The sequence below is a fragment of the Pelodiscus sinensis genome, chromosome 4 (genome assembly GCF_049634645.1).
Source record: "Pelodiscus sinensis isolate JC-2024 chromosome 4, ASM4963464v1, whole genome shotgun sequence".
NCBI classification, from domain to species: domain Eukaryota; kingdom Metazoa; phylum Chordata; order Testudines; family Trionychidae; genus Pelodiscus; species Pelodiscus sinensis.
Window position 1 is genome coordinate 32,801,637 of NC_134714.1, and position 22,817 is coordinate 32,824,453.

At 41.8% G+C, this 22,817-nt stretch overlaps 1 protein-coding gene across 5 annotated transcripts in view; it reads right to left on the reverse strand.

The window, feature by feature from the left end:
* Positions 1 to 898: 898 nt before the first annotated feature.
* Positions 899 to 22,817, reverse strand: part of TDP1 (tyrosyl-DNA phosphodiesterase 1) — a 115,528-nt gene continuing 93,609 nt past the window's right edge. For all 5 annotated transcript variants that reach the window (XM_006122341.2, XM_075926727.1, XM_075926728.1 and 2 more), the window contains one exon: positions 899 to 1,440. In XM_006122341.2, the coding sequence (XP_006122403.2) occupies positions 1,367 to 1,440 (74 nt within the window). In that variant the 3' untranslated portion in view covers positions 899 to 1,366. The remainder of the gene's footprint in view (positions 1,441 to 22,817) is intronic.

The window sequence follows — 22,817 nt, forward strand, 5'->3', positions numbered from 1 at the left end:
GGCAGCAGTTATCAGCAACAGACAGTCTTTATGGTATAGACATAATCTAAACCACCCTTGTTACAATTTAAGCCCATTGCTTCTTGTCCTATCATCCGAGGTTAAGGAGAATAATATTTTTCCCCCAACCTTGCGACAACCTTTTATGTAACTGAAAACTGTTATGTCACCTGCCCGTCTCCTCCTCCCCAGATTAAACAAACCCAGTTCTTTCAAACTTCTCTGATGGATCACGTTCTAGACCTTTAATGCAGCGTAGAGAGGAAGAATTACTTCTTGTGTCTTTCTTACAACACTATTAGTAACACATCTCAGAATGACATTGAGAATAATGAAAAAGAAACAAGACAATAGGAAGGGCAAGAAGGACAGGAATAACAGTTTATAGGGTTGTCCACTTGGTACTTGATTGATTTTCTGTTTAATTTTTGTTTGTTTTCATTAAGTGGATGTTTTTCCTGCATAATTTTATGTATTAAAACAGGGCTTGAACATGGGGGGGAGGGCTTATATAGAAACTTCTCTTTTGGATCTGCAGAAAAGGGAACATTACATTATTGCTATTAAAAGTAGCTTTAATTCCCCTGTTCACTCTGCAACTTTCTCCTCCAAAAGGGACCTCAATGTCTAAATGGCAGCACTGAAACAGCTATCCTGAAAGATTTGGTTGGCATCTGATGGAGCTTATTCAGGAAGAACTGCACTGTACTGTTGGGCTTCAGACTGGAGAACAGCTGTGTTGCACGTGGCCTCATAGCACTCAAATCCAGCTACTTGCTTTTATATAGGATTTGGACTTCGGAGAAGAAATGGGGAGGAAATGAATCCAACTCTGTTAAGCTCTCACAAGAGAGGACAATAATTATCAAAGAGGTGAAAGCAAAGGGCTGGTAACATGTTGATGAAAAATGTAACAAAATTTCCTTTTATTCATTTTCTAAGTTCAAATATACATACACATCTCTTACTATGATCAAGAGGGGCCCCAAAACAGTCCAAAAAGAATACGAACACATTTGAATATATTCTGGCTAAGAACAGTAGAAACCTCTGATCATAGCTTATATTGTCATTTTAATATGTTCCAAAATGCAATGGCTACTACACTAGGAATATATAAAATGGTATTTTAAAATTACAGTTTTAAATGTTTAGGAAGTCCATAAAGATCTATATGGCTACATATTCTCCCAGGATTCATCCTTCCTCTCCTCCCCCAAATAATACTTCAATGTTATTGACATATGACGTAAGACGTTAGTTACTCAGTGAAATGCCACATCTTAAAATCAGAAACAATTAGTTTCACAGCTATGGTAATAGGTTCAGTGTCAAATCCTGATATCCCACAGTAGGTTTGAAGCTTTTATGATGGAACCCACATGTTTCCATGTGTATCAGGTGCTTTGGTATAAGGAATATTCCAAATCCATGGGCGATCTGCAAAAAAAAAAAAAAAAAAAAAAGAAAAATCAATACATACAAAAAAAAAATGCTTATGACAGACTTATATACCTTGACCACAGTGAAGTCAATGGCGAATTCCCATGGACTTTATTGTGGTTCATCCCAAATGGAAATTCAACGTAGTGATAGCATTTACTAAGCTACTACTAGCAGTGAGATACAAAGATACATTTTAAAAGGCTATTTTCCCCCACATGGGCTGTTCTTTTAAATATGGATATTATAACCTGACAATTATCCATTAACTATGATAGAAAGTACTTTTCATACAGGGTTTATAAACATTTTGCTATTTCAAAAAGTTTGCTTTAGTTCATTCAGTAGAAATCAGGTATTGCAACATAAGAAGATTATAGCATGGAAATATCAGTGTTTTTCACTGGGTCAGCTATGATTATATTTGGAAAAGAAGATACTGTTAAGTGATCTGAGAGCAGCCCTGCATAACATGAATGGCTGAGCTCATGTCTCAGCTCTGTTAACATTCAAACGTGCATGTCCATCAGTAAATCACAAAGCCCTGTGCTTCCTCTCTCCATTTCCGAAAATAGAGAAGCCAAACTTTCCAAAGCCTGCCCTTGCAGGAGGGAGGAAAGTGAATTGGACAGAAAGGATAGAGTGGGAGTGCTGGCTCTTCAATATCTTCATGTGCCAATTCTCCAAAATTCCTCAATAGGCTCTCAAAACAACAAGGGTTCCATAAAAGTTTAAGATGGAATGTGGGCACAAAAGTCAGGACATTTCCTCAATCTGTGACATACTCCCCCAGATTTTCTATCAGAACTGTGATTGGAGTTAATACTTCTTCAAGAAACACTGAATTCTCCTATAGCAATGGTCCCCAATCTTTTGGGGCTGCCAGGCCGGGCGGGGGCGCAAACGGGGAGGTACCAGAAGCAGCTATGCTGCCACTGACAAGTGTACCACAAAAAGTGGAGAAAGAAGGTCCAACAGAACAACTGTACCGAAGCAATGGACTTCCGTGGGTATTTTATGAGCAGTATATGTCTCAGGGTAAGTGCTGGCTTAAGCAGCCAAGCTTACTGAATCTATTTCTCCTAGTTCTCTTCTAATGGAATGAGGCGGAAACAATTTGAGGGTCAATTTTCTTAGTTGTGAGCGTTGCAAATAAGAAACTATTCTATAGCACAGGCTGTCTCAGTTTCCACTGTGTAAAACAGAACTTGTAATTCTTACCTATGATACAGAGGGATTAAGATGATTAATTTTTTTAATGTTCTTAAGGCACACAACGTGGAAAGTGATAACTAACTGTATGCATGTATAAATACTACATGCATCAGAGGGGAAAAGCAGTGAACAGTCACCTCATACAGATTCTGTATTATGAACTAATCACAAGAGTGGCACAGAGCAGGTAGGCAAGTCACTTTATCACTCTATGCCTCAATTTCCCCTATTTGTATGATGGGGCTAATATGCTGACTGCCTTTGTAAAGCACTTTGAGATCTGCTAATGAAAGCTGTAAAACAGCAAGGCATTTAATGTTCAGTTACCAAAATAACAAAGACACTTTTCTATGCGACTGTATCTAAAGTAGTGCAGTAATATATGACTCTGTTGGATGTGGAAAATGTAAATAGATAATAAGGTAAGAAGATTCCTTTAATAGTAATAGATTCTATTAATAGATTTTTTTTTTTTTAGTAACTACTATGTAATGTTAATTCTGTGGGATTCACCTGGGATTCTCTTAAAAACAGAATATTAACAAAATATGAGTAGGTCAACAAAAGGGGAGGTAGTTATTTTGTGTATTTTACAACAATTGAGACACTGTATTATAACAGGCCCGGGCAAAATACGGCCCACAGGCTGCATCCGGACCGCAGAAGCAGCAGCGAGCCCCAACCAGGTTCCCCTGCTTGCTCCACAGCCCCATGCAGAAATGCGGCTGCTGGGCTCCGTTTCTGTTTCAAAACTGGAGGGGAGGGGGAAGCTTCAGGAGCTGCCCTCACTCCAAGCACAATCCCATTAGCAGGTTTCTGCCTAGCAACCAGCCAATGGGAGCTGCTTGTGTGAATAACAGGCAGCCAAGAACCACCATGCTCCTTCTCCTTGGCTCAGTTATTCACTGAAGTACATGGTCAGGCAAGCTTGCAGGCAGGCTGGCTGGGAAATGTTTTAAGCTCTTCAACCCATAGCTCTTCAGGTGGGCAGGCTGGTTTGGCTGCTGGCTGGTAAGTCTCCTGGTCATAGCTTGCCTCTGGCACCCCAACCCCTCCCTGCCCCAATCCTCTGCCCCCCCCCCCCACTCAACAAACCCAAGCCCTCTGTCCCCCTCTTACACCCTTACCCCCTCCCAGATCTGGCACATCAATCTCAGCTCGAGATCACAATCCCCTTTTTCCCTAGGTCACATCCTAAATCCCTGCACTCCAGGCCCCGCCCTAGTCACAACTGCTTCTTTCACGCAAACTCCCTCTCAGACTCCTGTCTCTCTCCTGCACCCCAATCCATTACTCCAAGCTCCCGTCTACACCCAACCTCCATCCCAGATCCCTCATCTCCCTCCATGAATACCATGGGAGAGTGCAGCACTTCACCACTTTCCAAAATCTTGTAGTGGCCCCCTCGTCAAAAATTATTGTCTACGCCTGCTGTACAGGGAGATCTTGGAGGACCAGTAAAGTGCTTGGAGCACTCCTGCTTATTGCCAAAAGCAACCAAAGAAGGAGTCTTTTCATAGGCATAAGCGGCGAGGAGTCCTGTGGCACCTTATAGACTAACTGAAGTGTAGGAGCATAAGCTTTCGTGGGCAAAGATCCACTTCATCAGATGCATGTAGTGGAAATTTCCAGAGACAGGTATAAATATGCAGGCCAGAATCAGGCTGGAGATGATGAGGTGGATCCAATCAAGGAGGATGAGGCCTACTTCTGGAAATTTCCACTACATGCATCTTGCAAACAGGGGGTAAAAAGATGTCCATGTTGTCTCAGCATTAGATCATAAGGGAGGTCTTGCAGATCCTTGACCACACCCTCAAATCTGCTGTTCTGTGGCTTGGTCACTAGAGGGGCGACCCTAGTTGGAGCGCTTTATCTGTGCCTTCTGGCTTTGTCTGGTATCTTTATAGGGTCTCTGTGGTAATTGATTATATTGCCCATATCTGTTGCAGTTATAGGGGGTGTTTTTGCCTGTAGGGTGGAGTGTACATGCCCAAAGTACAAAGCGTAGTTCTTGAATTTTTACTATCGTGCAGAACTTTGTTCGCAGCTACGACAGACTACTTCAATTTATCAAATGGTAAGTCTTCCACTTTGGACTGAAGTTCATGGGCAACACCAGAGGCCTGTAGCCAGGACGCTGCTGTAGCTGTCGCTCTAACTGCAGTATCAGCGACATCCAACACTGTAGAGCAGTGCGGGTGATTGTATGACCCTTGTGGACTATTGCTTTGAGGACAGGTCTTTTTGATTCAGCGAGGTGTTGCGTGAGATCTCCCTATTTGGAATATTTATCAAAATCGTGGTTTGCCAAAAGGGCAGAGTAATTAGAAATTCTCAACTAGAGTGTGGAAGAAGAGCATATTTTTCTGCTGAAGAAATCTAACTTCTTATGATCTTTGTCTTGGTTACCAGACCTATACTGTGGCAATTGAGATCTCTGCTGGGCTGATTCTACCACCAAGGAATTTGCTTGGAGGTGGGGGGAAACAGAAATTCCATGTCTTTTGGAGGAACAAAGTATTTTCTGTCTGCCCTTTTGCTGGTAGGTTGAATAGATGCAGGTGTTTTACATACTTCATCCGACGTTTTCATAATTGCCTCATCTATAGGTAAGGAAATCGTCCCATTTAATGTAGGGTATAGATTTTTAAGTAAGCGGTGCTGTTTCTCTTGCACTTCTCGGAGGGAGAATTGTTGGCTTGCTGCCACTCTTTTAAATAACTCTTTGAATTGCTTAAAATCGTCTGTCGGGCAAGTGTCAGATGGTATGACCGCATCATGTGTTTGTGATGGAGAGTTATTTGATTGAAGCACATCGAGAGCATGAGTGTCCATGTCTGTCAGGAACTTGACCCTCCTCCTTCTCCTCTGAGTCTTCTGTAGGAGGCAGGAATCAGGGCAGGGACAAGCTTCTTTTTGCTGGTGTAGAGTGAGCTGAGGACCAGTGTCTAAATGGGTCCCCAGTGTTCCCAGTGTCTAAATAGGTACCAATGTTACTGTAGTGGATAAGTTGCGGGTGGGTAAGCCCAGTATGGTTGCCAAGGGCTTTGATGTGGGCAAGCTCCATAATGGTATGAGCATGACCTCATCAGCAATGTATGCTGTGAGGAGAATACTGTAATCTGATGATCATCATCGGGTAAAGGACCTGGTGAGACAACTGCGGAGATTTTAACATGTGAGGAGAGCCACTAGCTGAAGGCCTTGCAGGTGATAGACCTGCAGAAGGAGGGCATAAGTACTGATTCCTGCTCTGTTTTGAACATCTGAATGGAGCATTTTGGGTGCTGTCCAGCTCAGCTTCAGGTCCGTGAGCACAGTCAGCGCAAGTGTAGAATCACAGGACACTAGGACTGGACGAGACCTCGAGAGTCCTACACAAAATCCACATAGAAGGGGCTCTTGTCATCCTGATAGCTCCATCCTGGTCGCGCCACACTTGATACCCATACCTGTACAGACTAGTGGTTCAACCTCTCTACCCATTACCATGGCGAGCAGACCTTCTCTCTCAGAACGGGAAGATGCTGCACCCACAACTACATACACTTCATCTCCAGGCATGGCTTCTCTCTGGTTCTCAGAAGTAGAAGACCGATGTTCACAGTAGGTGAAGAATGTTCTCCATATCAGGAGACTGTCTACACGAAAAACTTACCTGCAGAAATGGACATGGTTCTACCAGTGGTGTCAGAGAGCCGAAATAGACCCTTGGACCTTCCCACTGAACACCATTCTTGACTACATGCTAGATCTTAAGATGCAGGGCTTTCACTATCTTCTCTAAGGGTCCACCTTTCCACAATAACAGCTTCTCACACCTTTGTGGATGGTTTCTCCATATTTGCTCATCCCATCACAAAAAGGGCCTCCACAACGCTGTTGGATCTGGTGCCGCTTTAACTGAGTAAGCTGCTTTTTCTTGCAGCTCCATGGCTTTTTCTGATGCCGGTTTCTCATGTGGTGCTGCATGTATGGAGTGCTCTCAGGCTTCTGCCAGCACCCAGGAAGCACACACCGGACAAGGTTCTAAACCTGAAGCTCTCCCAGCTGCTCTGGTAGCAGGGGTCCCCGTGTCTCTCCTCTGCTAGTTCCTGGGGAAGAGAAAGCGTCTGATGATGAGGCTCTCTTTTTTGAAGTTTTCCTGGGGAGTGGGGAAGTCTTTTTTGAGGCACGTCTTTCCATGGTCGGGGGGTTTTCTGTGCCTCAGCCAGCTGTAAAGCTTTATCAATAGGATCATCCTGAGGTAGAGCTCTCTATCTTTACTGGCTCTCGCTGTGAGGGAGGAATAATGGTCACATTTTTGTGGTGTGTGGGTTTTCCCCCCAAAACTGTACGCATAATGAATGACTGTCCGATACAGGCATGGGTTCCCGGCACTCCTCACATATTTTAAAGCCTGAGGAGCCTGACATATTTGGTTGTTTAAGGTGCTCTCTCAGTATTTCCTTTCCTTTCTTCTTGTCTTTCTCTTGTTTTTTTTTTTTTTTTTTTTTTTGAGATGGGGAAGAGCTGGGAAAAGCCTGGTTCGCAGAGGCACTGAGTGGAAAGCGGCATTCAAAACCCGAGGGGAAATTTTTAAATTTATTTTTGGTAAATGAACAAAGGAAACTAATAACATGTGGAACAGTAAGAGAGGTAACAGGCTGACAGGGAGATACTGGAGTTCCATCTGCTAATGTGGGCGGTTAAAGAGGAACTGAAAGGGAGGGATTGAGCCGTGCGACTAGCACACTCTTGTGGGAGCATCTCGAGACGCTTCTTGCACATGCATGGCCCAAAGTGTGAAACTGTTTTGCAAGGCTCTGATCTGCGGCTCTGGGCAACCAGTCTCCGACAGTGGAGTACCCATGGGGACATCACTCAAACTGTACTGGGCTGCTAGTGAGATATGCCCTGGTGAAAAAGCATGTCCACTCTGATCTGTGCTAGTAGCATTCTGGGCTGTGACAAAGCCAATTTCTGACACCCTTCTCTATGAGACCAGGACTATCATGTTGGTGATCTGCCAATCTAGCCCCTGTAACCATGGCATTGACATAGTCTCACACTGAAGCACAGCATAACCTAATTTCTCAATCACCACAGCCATATGCCTTCTTCTGTCTACACACAGGTGCGAGTGGCCTCACCTGGCCAGAAATCAAATAGGACCACACAGAGTTAGAAGGCACTGTAAGAGTTACCTAGCCAAGCCCCCTGCCAGGATGAGTCATCCCTCTTATCCACCGTCACAACATAGCTTCCCAAATGGAATGATACTTCCTTCCCTGGTCATACACAAACAAGTCATGCTGCTATAATTCTTCACCTTTAAAGGGGCATACTCACAATTTGCGTGGCAGGATTCAGCAAGAGAAATGATCAGGTCTTAATATTGTAAACCTTAATCAAACTTTAAAGATCAAACCTTAATATTGTAGCAGGAAGCAAACAAAAATTAATACTCTTCTTAAAAAAAATCTCAACGCAAAAGGTATAAAAACAAGTCTTCCATGATCCCCCACCACCATAAAAGGCTGTTTCCCTCATATAAAAGCCAGAGAAAGAGTGGCTTTCTTATTATATCAAATCAGGTGCTATGTTGGTAATTCTATTGCTAGATAATCCACCTCCATGGTACATTCATTCTTTGTTTACTCTCAAGCCCCATTCATTCTCGGCTGTGTCATTAAGAGATACAGTTTATTCTAGTCACAGTTTCATAGAGGCGTGATGGAAAACCACCAGTATCCCTTCAATTACAAACATAAATGAAATTTTACGTTGAATATATTCCATGCCATTAAATCATGCCTGGGCAAAAATACAGCCCAGCCACTGGATCCGGCCTGCAGAGGCAGCAGGGAGCTCCAGGCAGGCTCCCCAGCTTTCCCCATAGTCCCGTGCAGAAATGCAGCTGCTGGGCTTCGTTTCTGTTTCAAAACTGGAGGGGGGAGGGGGGAAAGTTCAGAAGCTGCCCCTGCCCCTAGCATAATCCCATTGGCCAGTTTCTGGCCAGCAAGCAGACAATGGGAGCTGCTTGTTTGAACAACAGGCAGCCAAGAAGAACCACGCCCCCTCTCCTCAGCTCAGTTATTCACTGAAGCACATGGCCAGGAAAGCAGGCAGGCACACTGGCTGGAAAATGTTTTAAGGTCTGTAGGCGGGCAGGCTGGTTTGGCTGCTAGCTGATAAGTCTCCTGGTCACATCCTGCCTCTTACACCCCAGTCCTTCCCCACCCCAATCTTCTGCCCCCCCACGCAACATACCCAAACCCTCTGTCCCCCTCTTGCACCCATATCCCCTCCCAGCTCTGGCATCCCATCTCTAGCCCCAGATCACAATCCCCTTTTTCCCTAGGTCACATTCCAAAGCCCTGCACTCGTCTCCTGCCCTAGGTAACAACCAGCTCTTTCACCCAAATTCCCTCCCAGACTCCAGTCTCCCTCCTGCACCCCAAGCTCTTATTAGAAGCTCCCGTCTTCACACAACCTCCATCCCAGACCCCACATCCCCTCCATTAATACCTTGGAAGAGTGGGGTCCTCAACCCCTTTCCAAAAGCTTGGAATGGCCCCCCTTCAAAAATTATTGCCCACACGTGCATTAAATAATTGCAATATCCATATTTGTGTTATTTTCAGGGGAGATTTTTTTTATACCTATCAATGAGTTTACCTGAAGCTTATATGGGAGGATACTGCAGAGATGGTAAAGGATTATGTAAAAAGTAATGTGGTTCCTAAAAGAATAATACAGTAACTTTTACTGTCTATGTAATATATGCAAATATAAATGTATTCTCATTACCCTGTAATATCTTAACACATATCATCTTAAAAAAAACAGTGAGAGGAGTAAATGTACTTGTTCATCCCAGTGCTAAAATGCCTAGTTCTAGCTCTCATGCTGCAGAACTTCAGTGTTATTAAAAATAAAATATCTGTTCCACACAACCGTATTTCTTTCCGCATGCTGCTTCCTATAAGTCCCTACTATTCAGTAGAAATGTTGAAGCACATTGTGGTAAAATACTGGTACCTTCGTATTTGTCACAAGAGCAACTCCAGAATAGACCTGAACCAAATTCCCTGCAACTATTGTTGGGAAGAAGGGATTGGAGGTTTGGAAAAAATTCAGACCTTGTCTGTCTGTCTGTCTCTCTCACCACCCACCCAAATAATATCTTAAATCTAAATGCACTGGAACTTTGGGCAAATCTGAAGTCTGGATATGGAGCTACATTATGTGGCTTGAAACAATCTACACAACACACTGCAATAACCTTGTTTAACTTAATATAACATGAAGCATGTGGCAGGTTTTGCTGAAACCAGAAACTTCAAGATCTCTACCTACTGGAGGAAATAAAAAACAAATTGAAAGAGCCAGACGAATACCCAGGAACCATTTACTTCCAAGATAGGCTCAAGAAAACCAACAATAGAAGACCACTAGAACACCTGTAGCCCCCAACTTAAACCTCTCCAACGCATTATCAATTACCTACAACCTATACTGGAACAGGATACTACACTCCGAGAGGCTCTGGGGGGACAGACCCATAGTCTCCTATAGATAACCACCTAATCTCAGGAAGACTCTTACCAACAACCACAGGACATACCACATTAATATCAACCCTGAAACTTTCCTGTGTAACAAACCCCATTGCCAACTTTGTCCACATATTTACTCTGGTGACACCATCACTGGATCCAACCATGTCAGTTATATGATCAAGAAAACATATTCCTGTTCATCCAGAAATATAATTTATGCCATCATGTTCCAACAGTGTCCTTCTGCTTTTCCCTCCCTCTTTCTCACCCCACCTTCTGTACTCAATCTGATTTGTCAGTTTAATAATGTGTTCGCTTTTTTCATTGTATTCCTTTGGTATATGTAGTCATGCCAGTTCTCTTCCAGAATAGCAAGGCTGGCTGGAAAGGTATCAGGAACTGAATTGCCACCGAAAAGTCAAGCAACATGCTCTATAAGCGCTAGCATGGCCAGGCTGGGGCTGTGAGGATCACCTGCACTCTGTCTTGCTTGACTTTCATAAGGATCCTGGGGAGCAATGGCACCAGAGGGAAGGCATACGTAAGAGCCCTCATAGGAGCAGATAAGCATCTGACAGGGATCCCTTGTCCAAACCCCTCACTGATCAAGAGACATGGCATTTCACATTATGTCTGGAGGTGAATAGATCCATCTAGGAAGTTCCCCACTTCTGGAAGATGAAACTAACCACCTCACCTCCACTCGTGGCCAGATAAAAAGGTCCCACTGAGGCAATCTGCCAAAGTGTTCTTGGCCTCTGGAAGGTGAGCAGCAACAAGATGCATGTTGCACTTCAGACAGAGATCCCAGAACTTGAGGGCTTCTTGACAGAGAGCTGTCAAACAGGCTCTGCCCTGCTTGCCAATATAAAAACACAGCAGCCATGTTGGCCAGAAGGAACCATATTACCTTGTCCTGTATGAGGCAGGAAGGGTTGATAGGCTAGGTGAACCACTCTGAGTTCCTGGACATTCATATGCAAGGAGCAGTCATGGCTGGACCCATGAACTTGTATAAAAAGACTGCCCAGGTGGGCTCCCCACCTCCAAGTCCAAAGTGTTGGAATGAGGGTTGTCCGTGCAGCCAGAGCCACAAAGCAGACCCCCTTCCAGCACTGTTGTGGGATCTTGCCGCCAAATGAGAAACAACAGCATTCCATTCCTGGGGACAAACTGAAACCAGCCATGTCTGCAGGGCCTGAGGCACAGCCTCTTGCGCTGAACCATGCAAGTGGAGGCTTCCATGTAACCTAAAAGGCTTAGGCACACAGAAACTCTGAAATATATAGTAGGTAGATATCTCTTTCTCCACCCCTGCTCCCCGCAAACCCAATGGGGTCATAAGCTGTCCCAGTTCCCATCTCGGTCTCTTGCCCCCCCCCCCCCTCCCACCATGGTCATTCTTTAGTATAAATGTCCTTTCTGCCAGACCCCTTCTTTTCCATTTTATGAGAAACAACTGAATTCCAGGCACCTCCCATTGTCCTGGCACAATGAAACCCTTACGTTGCTTTAAGTTATGATAAGAAGCTGCATACCAAATTTGGTGGTTCTAGCTCTGACCATTTAGGAGGAATTTTTGAACAAACGGCCTCACAAACAGACACACACAAATTTCTTAAAATATATAGTAGGAAGAAGATAAAGCACTTTGTGATCCTTCTAGAAGAAAAGTGCTATTAAGAAGTTTAAGATACTGTTTCAATATAATTGACAGTAGAAATAAACTTGACTCTTTTCCTTGATGATTAATTTAAAAATGTTTCCCCTAAAGAATTTTTTAATTGAAAGGAATTAAGCATATCAGCCTCTGTGACTGTGCTGTGAATGAAATATTTTTCCATTTATTCTGAAAATTACTCTAATTATTGGAAGCATAGAGAATTTCTTTTCTTCAAAGCATCAGACTCGCTTCATTGTCATTATATGAGCAACTATTCAAACTATTCTTCAAACACGTAACATTAATTCACAGAGCAGTAGTCAACTTGATTGTGCAATGTACTTTACAATGTTCCATCTACCTTATATTTAAGCATAAATGAGGCAGTCAGTAGAATCATTGATATCACCACCCAGCTAGTCATTAACCTCAATTAAGCATTCAATAGGACAGTTATGACTTATAGCAGAAATTCTATAAAATGGTATTCAGTTTTACAGAAATACATTTTGGGGGAGCGGGGAAGATGCTGGTTGTGGTGGATCTTTTAGTTTTTAATGTTTTGCAAAGTTTTCTCTTTGGTGAGTGTGACAGGAGACACTCCAATTTTAAATGGTTTAAATTATCCCTATATTTTGTTTTTACTTGTAGAAAATGTTAATCTGTTTTTAGCTAGGTAAATAAATTAATATGGTACAAAATTCTGCTGTTGGCAAATACCTGCACTTGTAGAGCTGTTTTTATAGAAAATGCTTTCCCAGTCAGTTTCACTCTCCTGGTGCAGGGTCTTGGGGGATGCACATGTCCAGCACCAACACAGATGTTATCTTCAACAGTTTCCTCTCCATTTAGTGAGGGCCATTGCCACAAATAATGCAAAATAATACTTTTCACGCTCCTACACCAGCCCACCCAATCACTAGCGAAGGACAAAACTGACCAGGACTGTGTATTTCACACTTCTTCTGAGGGTGCTACTGTCGAATTGCTATCTGCACTAGTACAGGTACAACTATAGGAAAGAGGAAGGCAGGGACATTAAAAAAGCAAGGAATATGGAAGGAGGAAAGAAAGAAAATGAAAAATGAAGATTTTCCTAATGTCCAACCTAACTCTCCCATGCTGCAATTTAAGCCCATTGCTTCTCATCCTATCATTAGATATTAAGGAGAATATTTTTTCTCCCTCTTTGTAACAACCTTTTAGATACTTGAAAGTAGTTATGCCTCTGGTCGGTCTTCTCTTTTCAAGACTGAAAGGATTTGGATTGTTTAATCTGCCCTCAGAGGTCCTGTTTTCTAGACCTTTAAATTATTTTTGTTGCTCTTCTCTGGACCTTCTCCAATTTGTCCACATCTTTCCTGAAATGTGATGCCCAAAACTGGACAAAGTACTCCAGTTGAAGTCTAGTCAGTGCTAAGTAGAACAGAAGAATTATTTCTCGTGTCTTGCTTACAACATTCCTGTTAATGCATCCCAGAATGATGTTTACTTTTTTTGCAACAGTGTCACGCTGTTGACTCACATTTAGCTTGTAGTGCACTATGACCCTTAGATCCCTTTCTGCAGTACTTCTTCCTAGACAGTCATTTCATATTTTGTATGTGTGAAACTCATTGGACCTTCCTAAGTGGAGTACTTTGCATATATCCTTATTGAATTTCATCCCATTTACTTTCAGCCATTTCTCCAGATCATTTTGAATTTTTATATCTCATCTTCCAAAGCACTTGCAACCCCTTATAACTTGGTATCATCTGCAAACTTCATAGCGTATCTCTATGCCATTATCTAAATCGTTGAAGAAGATATTGAACAGGACCAGTCCCAAAACGGATGCCTGCATAACCCCACTTGTTATGCTCTTTCAGCATGACTGTAAACCATTAATAACTATTCTCTGGAAACAGTTATCCAATCATACCTAGACTGATCTCTGGTATGACTCAATATGGCCGGTCTTATAAAATTACAATCAATTACTTATGGGGGTAATCATGTAAATATGTAGGATAGATACACACATGTATAATACCCAAGGTTTAGTTTTGTATATAAACAGTTTTATATAAACTAGACCCGTAGAATGTTGCTTGTGACAGGTTTGCTTGTAAACTGAAAGAATGCCTTCTGTTATATCATCCATTAGAAGAGTGTATTTTGCAGCTAAGTCTCTAAAGGATCCAAAGTGTAGACAGACACTGAAATACAGCTTTTTATCCTTACACCCTGGTTCATGAAGGAAGTGAACAGTCATGCTCATTAACAAGGAGTGTGATTAACAAACCCGTGGCAATGTATAACCTAATTCTATATTGGTAAAATAGTAAAATATAAAGCTATATTTAAACTTCTGTGAATTTTCTTAGCTTTCCTGTAAAGAACTGTCATTAAACTGTTTCTTCACAAATTGTGTGCAAATATGCAGCAGTTAAATCTTGATAGATCCAAAATTATATAGACAAATGAGACTTTGTGCTTGCACCAGGCCTTCCACCCAAATAACGCAAAGACATTTACAAACATGCATTAGGGCACACACTGTCCTTCTGAGATTCTGTAGGTGAGAATTATCACACATTTTATAATGAGTCTCAGAGAAATTAAGTGACCAGCCCACAATAAAAGAAGCAGTTTGTGGCAGAACAAAGAATCCCACCCAGGCTCCTGATTATCCACTCAACCGAAGTTGCAAATTAAGCCAGGGATTTAAATATCCCGGGCTTCATTTGCATCTTGCCGGGCGCCGCCATTTTTAAAGCCCCGGTAGTTCGGACTCTGTGCCCGCGGCTACACGCGGCACGGAGTAGGTAGCTCGGATTAGGCTCTCTAATCCGAACTACCGTTACTCCTCGTTCCACCTTCCACGAGGAGTAACGGTAGTTCGGATTAGAGAGCCTAATCCGAGCTACCTACTCCGTGCCGCGTGTAGCCGCGGGCACAGAGTCCGAACTACCGGGGCTTTAAAAATGGCGGCGCCCGGCAAGATGCAAATGAAGCCCGGGATATTTAAATCTCTGGCTTCATTTGCAACTTTGGTTGCCTACGTTAACCACCCTAGTTCGAACTAGGGTGGTAGTGTAGACATACCTAATTTTATTAGCATAAATTAGAAATAAGTCCACTGAACTGACAGACAATACACTGGATTAAAATATGTGCGATAGGAAAATCAGGATCTATGTCTCTTGAATCCAGTCCTATACCTTACTACAAGATAATCTTTCTCCTTAAGTAAGGCTAGTTAATACTGGTGAAAGAGTATCCTTCTTCACTGAGAAGAAACAGAAATCTAGTTACATAAAGAATAATTTTTTTTTCCAGAAAAAGAGATTTATGGTCCCACCCCTAGTTTGTTTAACCGTATATGTTCAGAGCTGACCGCACAATGAATGTAGTCAATGGTACTGTACTTTGCCTACAGAATTACGAAAGGGTAAAGGTGAGATGTGACAAAAGAGTTTGCAACTGAAGTTACATCTTAAAAATAAAACATCTGACATCCCTCTGAATGCATCCCAAGAAAATTAAGCATTAAGGTCACCAGAAGACTCGTTGGAAAAACAACAAAAAAAACCAGCTTACAGTTCATGTGCACATCTCCCAGACTGAGCTGGGCAATATAATTGTATTTTTGTCTACATTAATTATCTGAGTATTGAGTGGATGACTCTCAAAGTGTCATGCAGAACTTCATAAGCTGTAAAATGTCCCTTTGTTGTTTAAATGGCCTATTGGTTAAAAAAAAAACCTCACAGGTAGTTATGTGAGAGACTTATACATGAAATGATGACAGGTGAACTGTCCACATTATCAAAGCAATAGGAATAGCTACAATATGAATTTCTTTTGTAAACGCCATAATAAGTATGTTTTTCACAAGTGTATGGAAACTAGCGATAAACTTGTCAACAATCTGTTGCTCACAAAGGAACTTTGGTACTGTTAAAAATAGCTACATATCTCCAAAGAGTTGGCAAATAAGCGTTAGTCATACACATCTGTAAATTAGGTGCTAAGAACAAATGACAGCCACTTCACAGAGCAAGGATGACATTATTGGAATAAAGGCACCATGAAAATAAATTTCCAGATTTGAAATAAAAGAGAAATTGTTGTTATTTGACATATGTTGTCATATATACCTTCCATTGTAGATGTAAGTGCACGCAATGTCCTTTATGATGAGACTCTTGCCAGCAATACTACTAAGCAGCTTGTACACTACTGATCACCTCACGTATCAAGCTGAGGGCACTGCCACTGCCTCCATGGCCACTGCCTCCATCTTCGCTCCTTTGCATCTCTGCATATACAATGTCCAAAGTAGTGGGGAAGGTGGGAAGATTTTTCGCCAAGTAATGTTGTGAATATAACTGTAGGTGACTCACTAACAGTTCCTTTACAAATGACAGGACTTTGGAGTTATTTAGATTGCAGCATTGATTTACCAAATCTAGTGTGTCATCCTTAGAAGCATGAGTAATGGCATAGTATCTGGAGAAGGTTTGTAAAGATGACCACATTGCAATGGGTGGAATAGAGGCTTCAATAACAGAAGGGCAGGACCATACGCTTCTGGATATCTTGTACAAGTATGGGTAACTGTGGGAAGGTCGCAGCACTAAAGAGAAAAGACATCTGTCTTTCCAGATAGATTGGAAAAATGTGGTCTTGGTACAGCTGCTATCTCATCATCTAAGAGCAGACTAGGATTTAAGAAATGCCAAATATTGCACACTGTGTTTACAAATTTTGGCTGTTCTGCTATCAAGGACACAGATATAAGCATCACCAAATCTTCCAGCTGCTTCCCTGATTCACTAACATTATTGCAGTCCTGTCTGGAGTAAGTCAAAGTCAGCTAGTTCCTACCCAAGCCTGAAGTTTATTGAGGCAGTGGGCAATTCATTCCACTAATCTAGCTAGTCAAATGTGATGGAGATATAGAGCTAGGTACAGCCAGCCCATCAACCTTTTCCTCAGCAACCTTCCTGGTCATTTCACAGATACAGGGAACAAGAAAGGTTACGCTACATACCATGGTGATGCCCTGCAAGAGATGGTACTCTTAAGGCAAAGGAACAATTGCCTACAGCCATCCTTTGCATTCTCCCAGAAAGAGAACAAAGCCATTCAAGAGCAGTTCCATCCATCCAGTTCCAGCCACAAATGAACCAAGCCAATTTTCAGATAAAGTATAAAGCAGTATAGAGTACACAAGCTTCCTAAAACTCAAGGTCAACCAAAATTAGGTTACCTCTCTCCCTTTCTCTCCCCAGTGCTGGTGAAGTCCATCACCATTCTTTGGTAGTACGTTTGAAATGTAAAAATTGCCACAATTTTTGTTTCTTTTCTCCACAAGAAGAAACTCCATATTACTGAAACGCTTGGTATTAAAATATTTTCGATCAGGATCCAGTGGTGGTTTCCTATAGAGTTCCTACCTCAGCTTAAAGCTACTCCACCATTGCAAACTGCATTGGAGCACAGGCAAGAATACTATCCTATCTTCCCTTGAAGAGAATCCGCTCTTCAAGGGAAGGTGTTATAATGACACTATCCTGCACCAGCTTTAGAAAACTTAACTTCTATTTCATTCAAGAGTGAGCAAAAGACATACTGAAATACAGTATAGCTGAAAGCTTAGGGAGAAACAACAGATGTATTTTAAATTTACTTTGTGCTATATAAAAATGTACTCATTCATAATTGCTATATCAGTGCCATCTTAAACACACAATTCTCAGTGAACAAAGCAACATCTCAATCCTTGATTATTCAGCCACAGTGGGATAATGAATCACTGTAGGAGGCAAAATAGGAAGAAAAAATAGTTATTGGTTTCTCATGAACCTAGCAATAGCTACTTTTTGGAAAGCAGTGAAAAAGTCGGAAAAAGACATAGCTAGGACAGTTCAGTTTCTAAGAGTTCTAGAAGTCACCTGATCTGTCTGAATTTAGTATTTACATGTAAATCCTACGTGAAAGAACCCAGAAGGCTCAGTCAGATTTTCTCTGGGAGTGTACAAGGCTGCTGATTCTATCTATAATGAAATATGCACATTCTTTAGATTCAGTGATCAAGAATTATAGGGAACTTTGCTATAATCATGTACCTGACACATATGGGCAAAATAGTTTTAGAAAAGGAAATAGGGGCCTCATCACTTTATTCCTACTGACTTTAACTGGCTTTAAGGGGAGCTGGATGAAGCCCAAATATTACTGTAGATGGAATCACCCTGCAATGGGACTCATCTGCTGAAGAATTTTTCACTATATATAGTAGAAGTGGTCCACTGCTCCCACAAATTAACAATTGTTATTACACTGGAGTGTAGGTCTTATTTGTTACGAGGTATAATCTATATACTAGATGAAGAAACTCGAACCGGATGTAGTTTTTCTACTACTTTTGCAAGTTGAACTACTTTTTCTTGGATAGGATGTTCTTTAATAAATTGATCCTTTCACATTGTGCTTTTTTAAATGATATGAGGTATAGTAGAGCAGATGTCTGGCCCAACTAGTATATGTCTGGTCCAAGAACTGATTTTGTACTAGTATGAAATAATATAATTTTCTTCTTCATACCTTCTTGATACCTTCCAACAACTCTTATATGGAAGCCATATTAGATTCTTCTGACTGTTCATCATGTATCCAACAGTTCCATCAGTTCTCATCTTCTGTTATTGATGGGGATTTTTCTGGTTATATGACAGTGCCTTGTATGGTTCTTTGGCTTCTCCATAACCATAGACTTCACTCATTTATGAAAATTCCTTTGAGCCATTGTTTCCAGGAGTAGTAATCCAGTCAGTAGGAATTCTTCTTTAGAGGAAAAATAATGACCCATTCATATTTCTCCTTCTCAGAAGACTTCATTTTAAATGGATTCCTATTTACCCAACCACATTCCCCCTCCACCAAGAGTTGAAGAGTGAGGATAGCAATCTTAATGACTGATTTGTTTTGGTGATGTTTCCATATCGTCCTATAAATATTCTTTGGGCATCTATTCCATTAAGATTTCAAGCAGCTCTCTACTTCCTGCTCATCAAGGAAATGAAATGGAATGGAATGTCCTTGGAATGGACAGAGGAAAGAGGAGACTGAGGCACTGATAATTGGTCTATGAATGAGATTGGTTTGCCTCTGCCTCAAAAGATCTAACATCTTTGCAATGGTGACTTCTGGTTTATCTCATGATAAATAGCTGACATAAAAATAGGAATCCAAAAACAAAAATTACAGCAAAAAGAAGTACAAGGGCAAAAGTTCTTTTGACGTTGCCTGTTTTAAAATATATTTTGATTAAGTATAATGCCATTGAAAGCACTGGAGTGGGTTGCCTAGGGAGAAAGTAGAATCTCCATCTCTGGAGATTTTTTAGTCCTGACTTGACAAAGCCCTGGCTGGGATGGTTTTAGCAGGGGATTGGACTGAATGAACTCCTAAGGTCTCTTCCAATCCCATGATTCTAAAGGGAAGGTAGAATGCCAGAACTGTAGTTGGAAGAGGAGGGCAGGGAAGGAAGAAATATTAAGTAGCTAAGAATTTTTATAGGAGGGGAAAAAATAATTCTAGTCAGTTTATGATTAATCACGAGTCTGGATTTTTAATTTTTAATCTTTGTTTTAAAACAACAAATCTGTGCAAAACATTTCAAGTAAACATTTAAAAAAGCACAGCTTGGATGAATTATGTATATACTGAGTGTCAGTTAAGTCCTTGACATCAGCAGCTAGATTTCTCCAAGCACAACCAACTGACTGCAAATAAGAGTTTAATTTGTATGTTTATGCGTGTACAGTTCCCACTGGAACTTCAGTTAGCACTTGCCATTTAGTGATTTATTAGAAGAAAGTAGATTTCACTAATTGTGAATTGCAGACACTAAATGTTGCCCCATTCCATTAGTTATTTACCCTGTTACTCTGAAAGACGAACTGATTTAGTAGTATTTACTAGTCCTACAGACAATGTTGAATTTTACTCTTAGATACAATATTTGTGGTATGGCTACATCTGCACTTCAAATTTAAGTCTGTATTTTCACCAGGGAAATTGAAATGGCACTTAAAACATTTGAATATGTGGGGGAAATGAAGTACTGAAGAGTTCCACAGACCAACTTTTTTTTCCTTTTAGCTTTTCCTAACACATTATACAAACAGTGTGACATACTCTAACTGTGTACGTCTTATGATGATGGGCTCAAATCTTTTCTCAAGTTAATGGCAAAACTTGCAGTGACTTAATAGGAGCAGGATCAAATTTAATGTGATCACAATTTTGTGGGTGACTGACATTGTAGTAGATGTGAATTAAAAACAGGCGAGTCAAGAGGGCAAGGTGTGGAGGAAAAGAGAAGAGCGAGGGGTAGCAGGGACTGTGCCTGAGCCAGGAATCAGCTGAGAAAGATTCCTTCTGCTTTTGGAATAGCTGTCCCAAAGGAGGATTCAGCAATAGTTTTCGACAAAAGTATACTATCTGGCAAGTATCTGGATAGAACTCCACATAGCTGTCCTGCAAATATCAAGCTGGGTCACCTCTTGAAATGATGCTACTGAGACTGCTTGTGCCCTTGTACGGTGAGCCCCTACCCTGTGAGTAGAAGAAAGGTGTGCCAAATGATAACAGAGTAATGATACAGGCAGCGATTCACTTAAAGCTTCTCTGAAACATAGCTTACTCTTGTACTCTGCTATGGCAACAAACAGTATACGTGACTTCCTGATCTCTTTACTTGCCTGCAGGTAAAAAAAAAAAAAATATACAGTGTTCATCTTCATTGCAGGAATGAAGTCTCCTTCTCAGCAGAGTTGTGACTTTGGGGAAAATACCACAAGTAAGTGAACTGACTGGTTTATGTGAAATTGCACTATCTTCTAAGTGAATTTCAGGTGTAATCATAGTGAGACATTTGTCCTTCTGGAATATTGCATATGGTGGATGGGCCTTTAGGGTCCCAAGTATACCTACTCCTCTGGCCAAGGTTATGGCAACGAGGAAGTGACCTTCACTGACAGGTGAGACAGAACACATAGCTAGTGGTTCAAAAGGTGGCTTAGTGAGTACCAAAAGCACTAAGATCCCTGTGAATTTGGCTTCTTTACCGTCAGAATTGTTCTGATCAGACTCTTCAAGAACCTGGCGGTTACTGATTGAGTAAGATCAACTTCTCCTCCACTAAGAGATGCTGCAGTGAGATAAGAGAAAGATCAGTAATCATGCCAGTAAGATGACACTTTAAAATAGCATAAGTATCTGCTGTATCGGGAGATATAATTTTGCTGGATAAAAACAGAGAATGTTTCTATTTGGCATGATAACACTTCCTGGCAAGTTTTCTGCTGTTAAGAATGGTTTGCACAGATTCAGAGCGGGAATGCTCTATACTTTATGCCCATCCGCACAGCATGCATCTGGGTTAGAATACCTGACCCTACCATTCTTATGCGTTGAGAGATCCATGAAGGATTGAATGCTGATAAGATGGATGGGATGACATTTGAGAGAGACTTTGCAAGAGAACACTCTGGACCATTTGGGGCAATGAGGATGATTCATGCCCTTTCCAGATTAATCTCCCCTAGAACCTGAAGTAGTAGAGGGATGGGAGGGAAGCAAAGCTCAAGTGTGCTGCCCAAGGCAGTAGGAGTGCATCACTTCTAAAGTACAGTTCTTGAGCTCCCTGGTGCACTATATGTTGCATTTCCTCTTTGCCTGGGAAGCAAACAGTTTCCAAGTGTGGGGTTCCCCACTGAATGAAGATGCTGTAACTTCCACTCACAATTCTGAAATGTGTGCCAGTGAATTCCAAGCATCCAGGTGATAAACATTCAGTAGGGTGATGCATTTCTAGATACTCAACTTCCTCCATCTATGGTTACTTGGTTATGTTGTCTGACATCATCTGGCCATGCGGGGACTGTGTGAATGGCAGGAATGGTATGTAAGCTTCGGCTAATGTTCTCAGTTTCAAAAGATTCGTGTGTATTCTGGTTTCCTGACTATACCACGTGGCTTGCACTAGGGATGTTAAAATGTGGTTAATTGACTAGTCAGAGGCAGAGGGGCCGGGGGGGGGGGGGGAAGGGGGAAGAGAATCGATTAGTTGAGAGACTATCCGATAAGCAAATGCTTATTGGATAGTTGACTAGTCCTTAACATCCTTAGCTGCACTATAAAACTGCTCACCCATCTGGGCTCCTCAGTCTAACAGGGAGGCAAATTGATGGAAGCTCATCAGAGTACCCAAAGTGTGACTTCTATCCATGGGGAGGAAATTGAAGGCTAAGTCCCTGAAAATGTTTTGGATCTCTATGGGAAACCCTGAAGACTGCAGTCATGATTCCCACTGCATCACAATGGCTGTTGCCATGGGTCTCGTTGCTGAATCATCTGCAGCTTATAATGAAGTTTTGGCCACTAATCTGTCCTCATCAATAAAGGCTTGAAAATGAGCCCTGTTCTCTTAAGTTAACTTGTGCCAAGAATCCAGGAAATCAGAGTACAGGCAGTCCCCGGGTTACATGGATCCGACTTACATCAGATCCCTACTTACAAACGAGGTGAGGCAACCCCGCACTAGCTGCTTCCCCCCAGCAGACCAGGGAGACGCGAAGCTAGCGCCCTCCTCCCCAGCAGATGAGGGAGACACAGAGCGGCTTTTCTCAGCAGACACCTCAGCTTGAGAATAAAGGACTGAGGGAAGTGAGGTGTGAGAGAATAAAACTGAGCTCTGGAGAAATGTTTGGCTAGAGTTTCCCCTACAATATGTACCAGTTCCGACTTGCATACAAATTCAACTTAAGAACAAACCTACAGTCCCTATCTTGTACGTAACCCGGGGACTGCCTGTAATTCAGAAAATTGTATTTGGTAATAAGGGCTTGATAGTCGGAGACTCTAAACTGAAGGGCGGTAGATGTAAACAG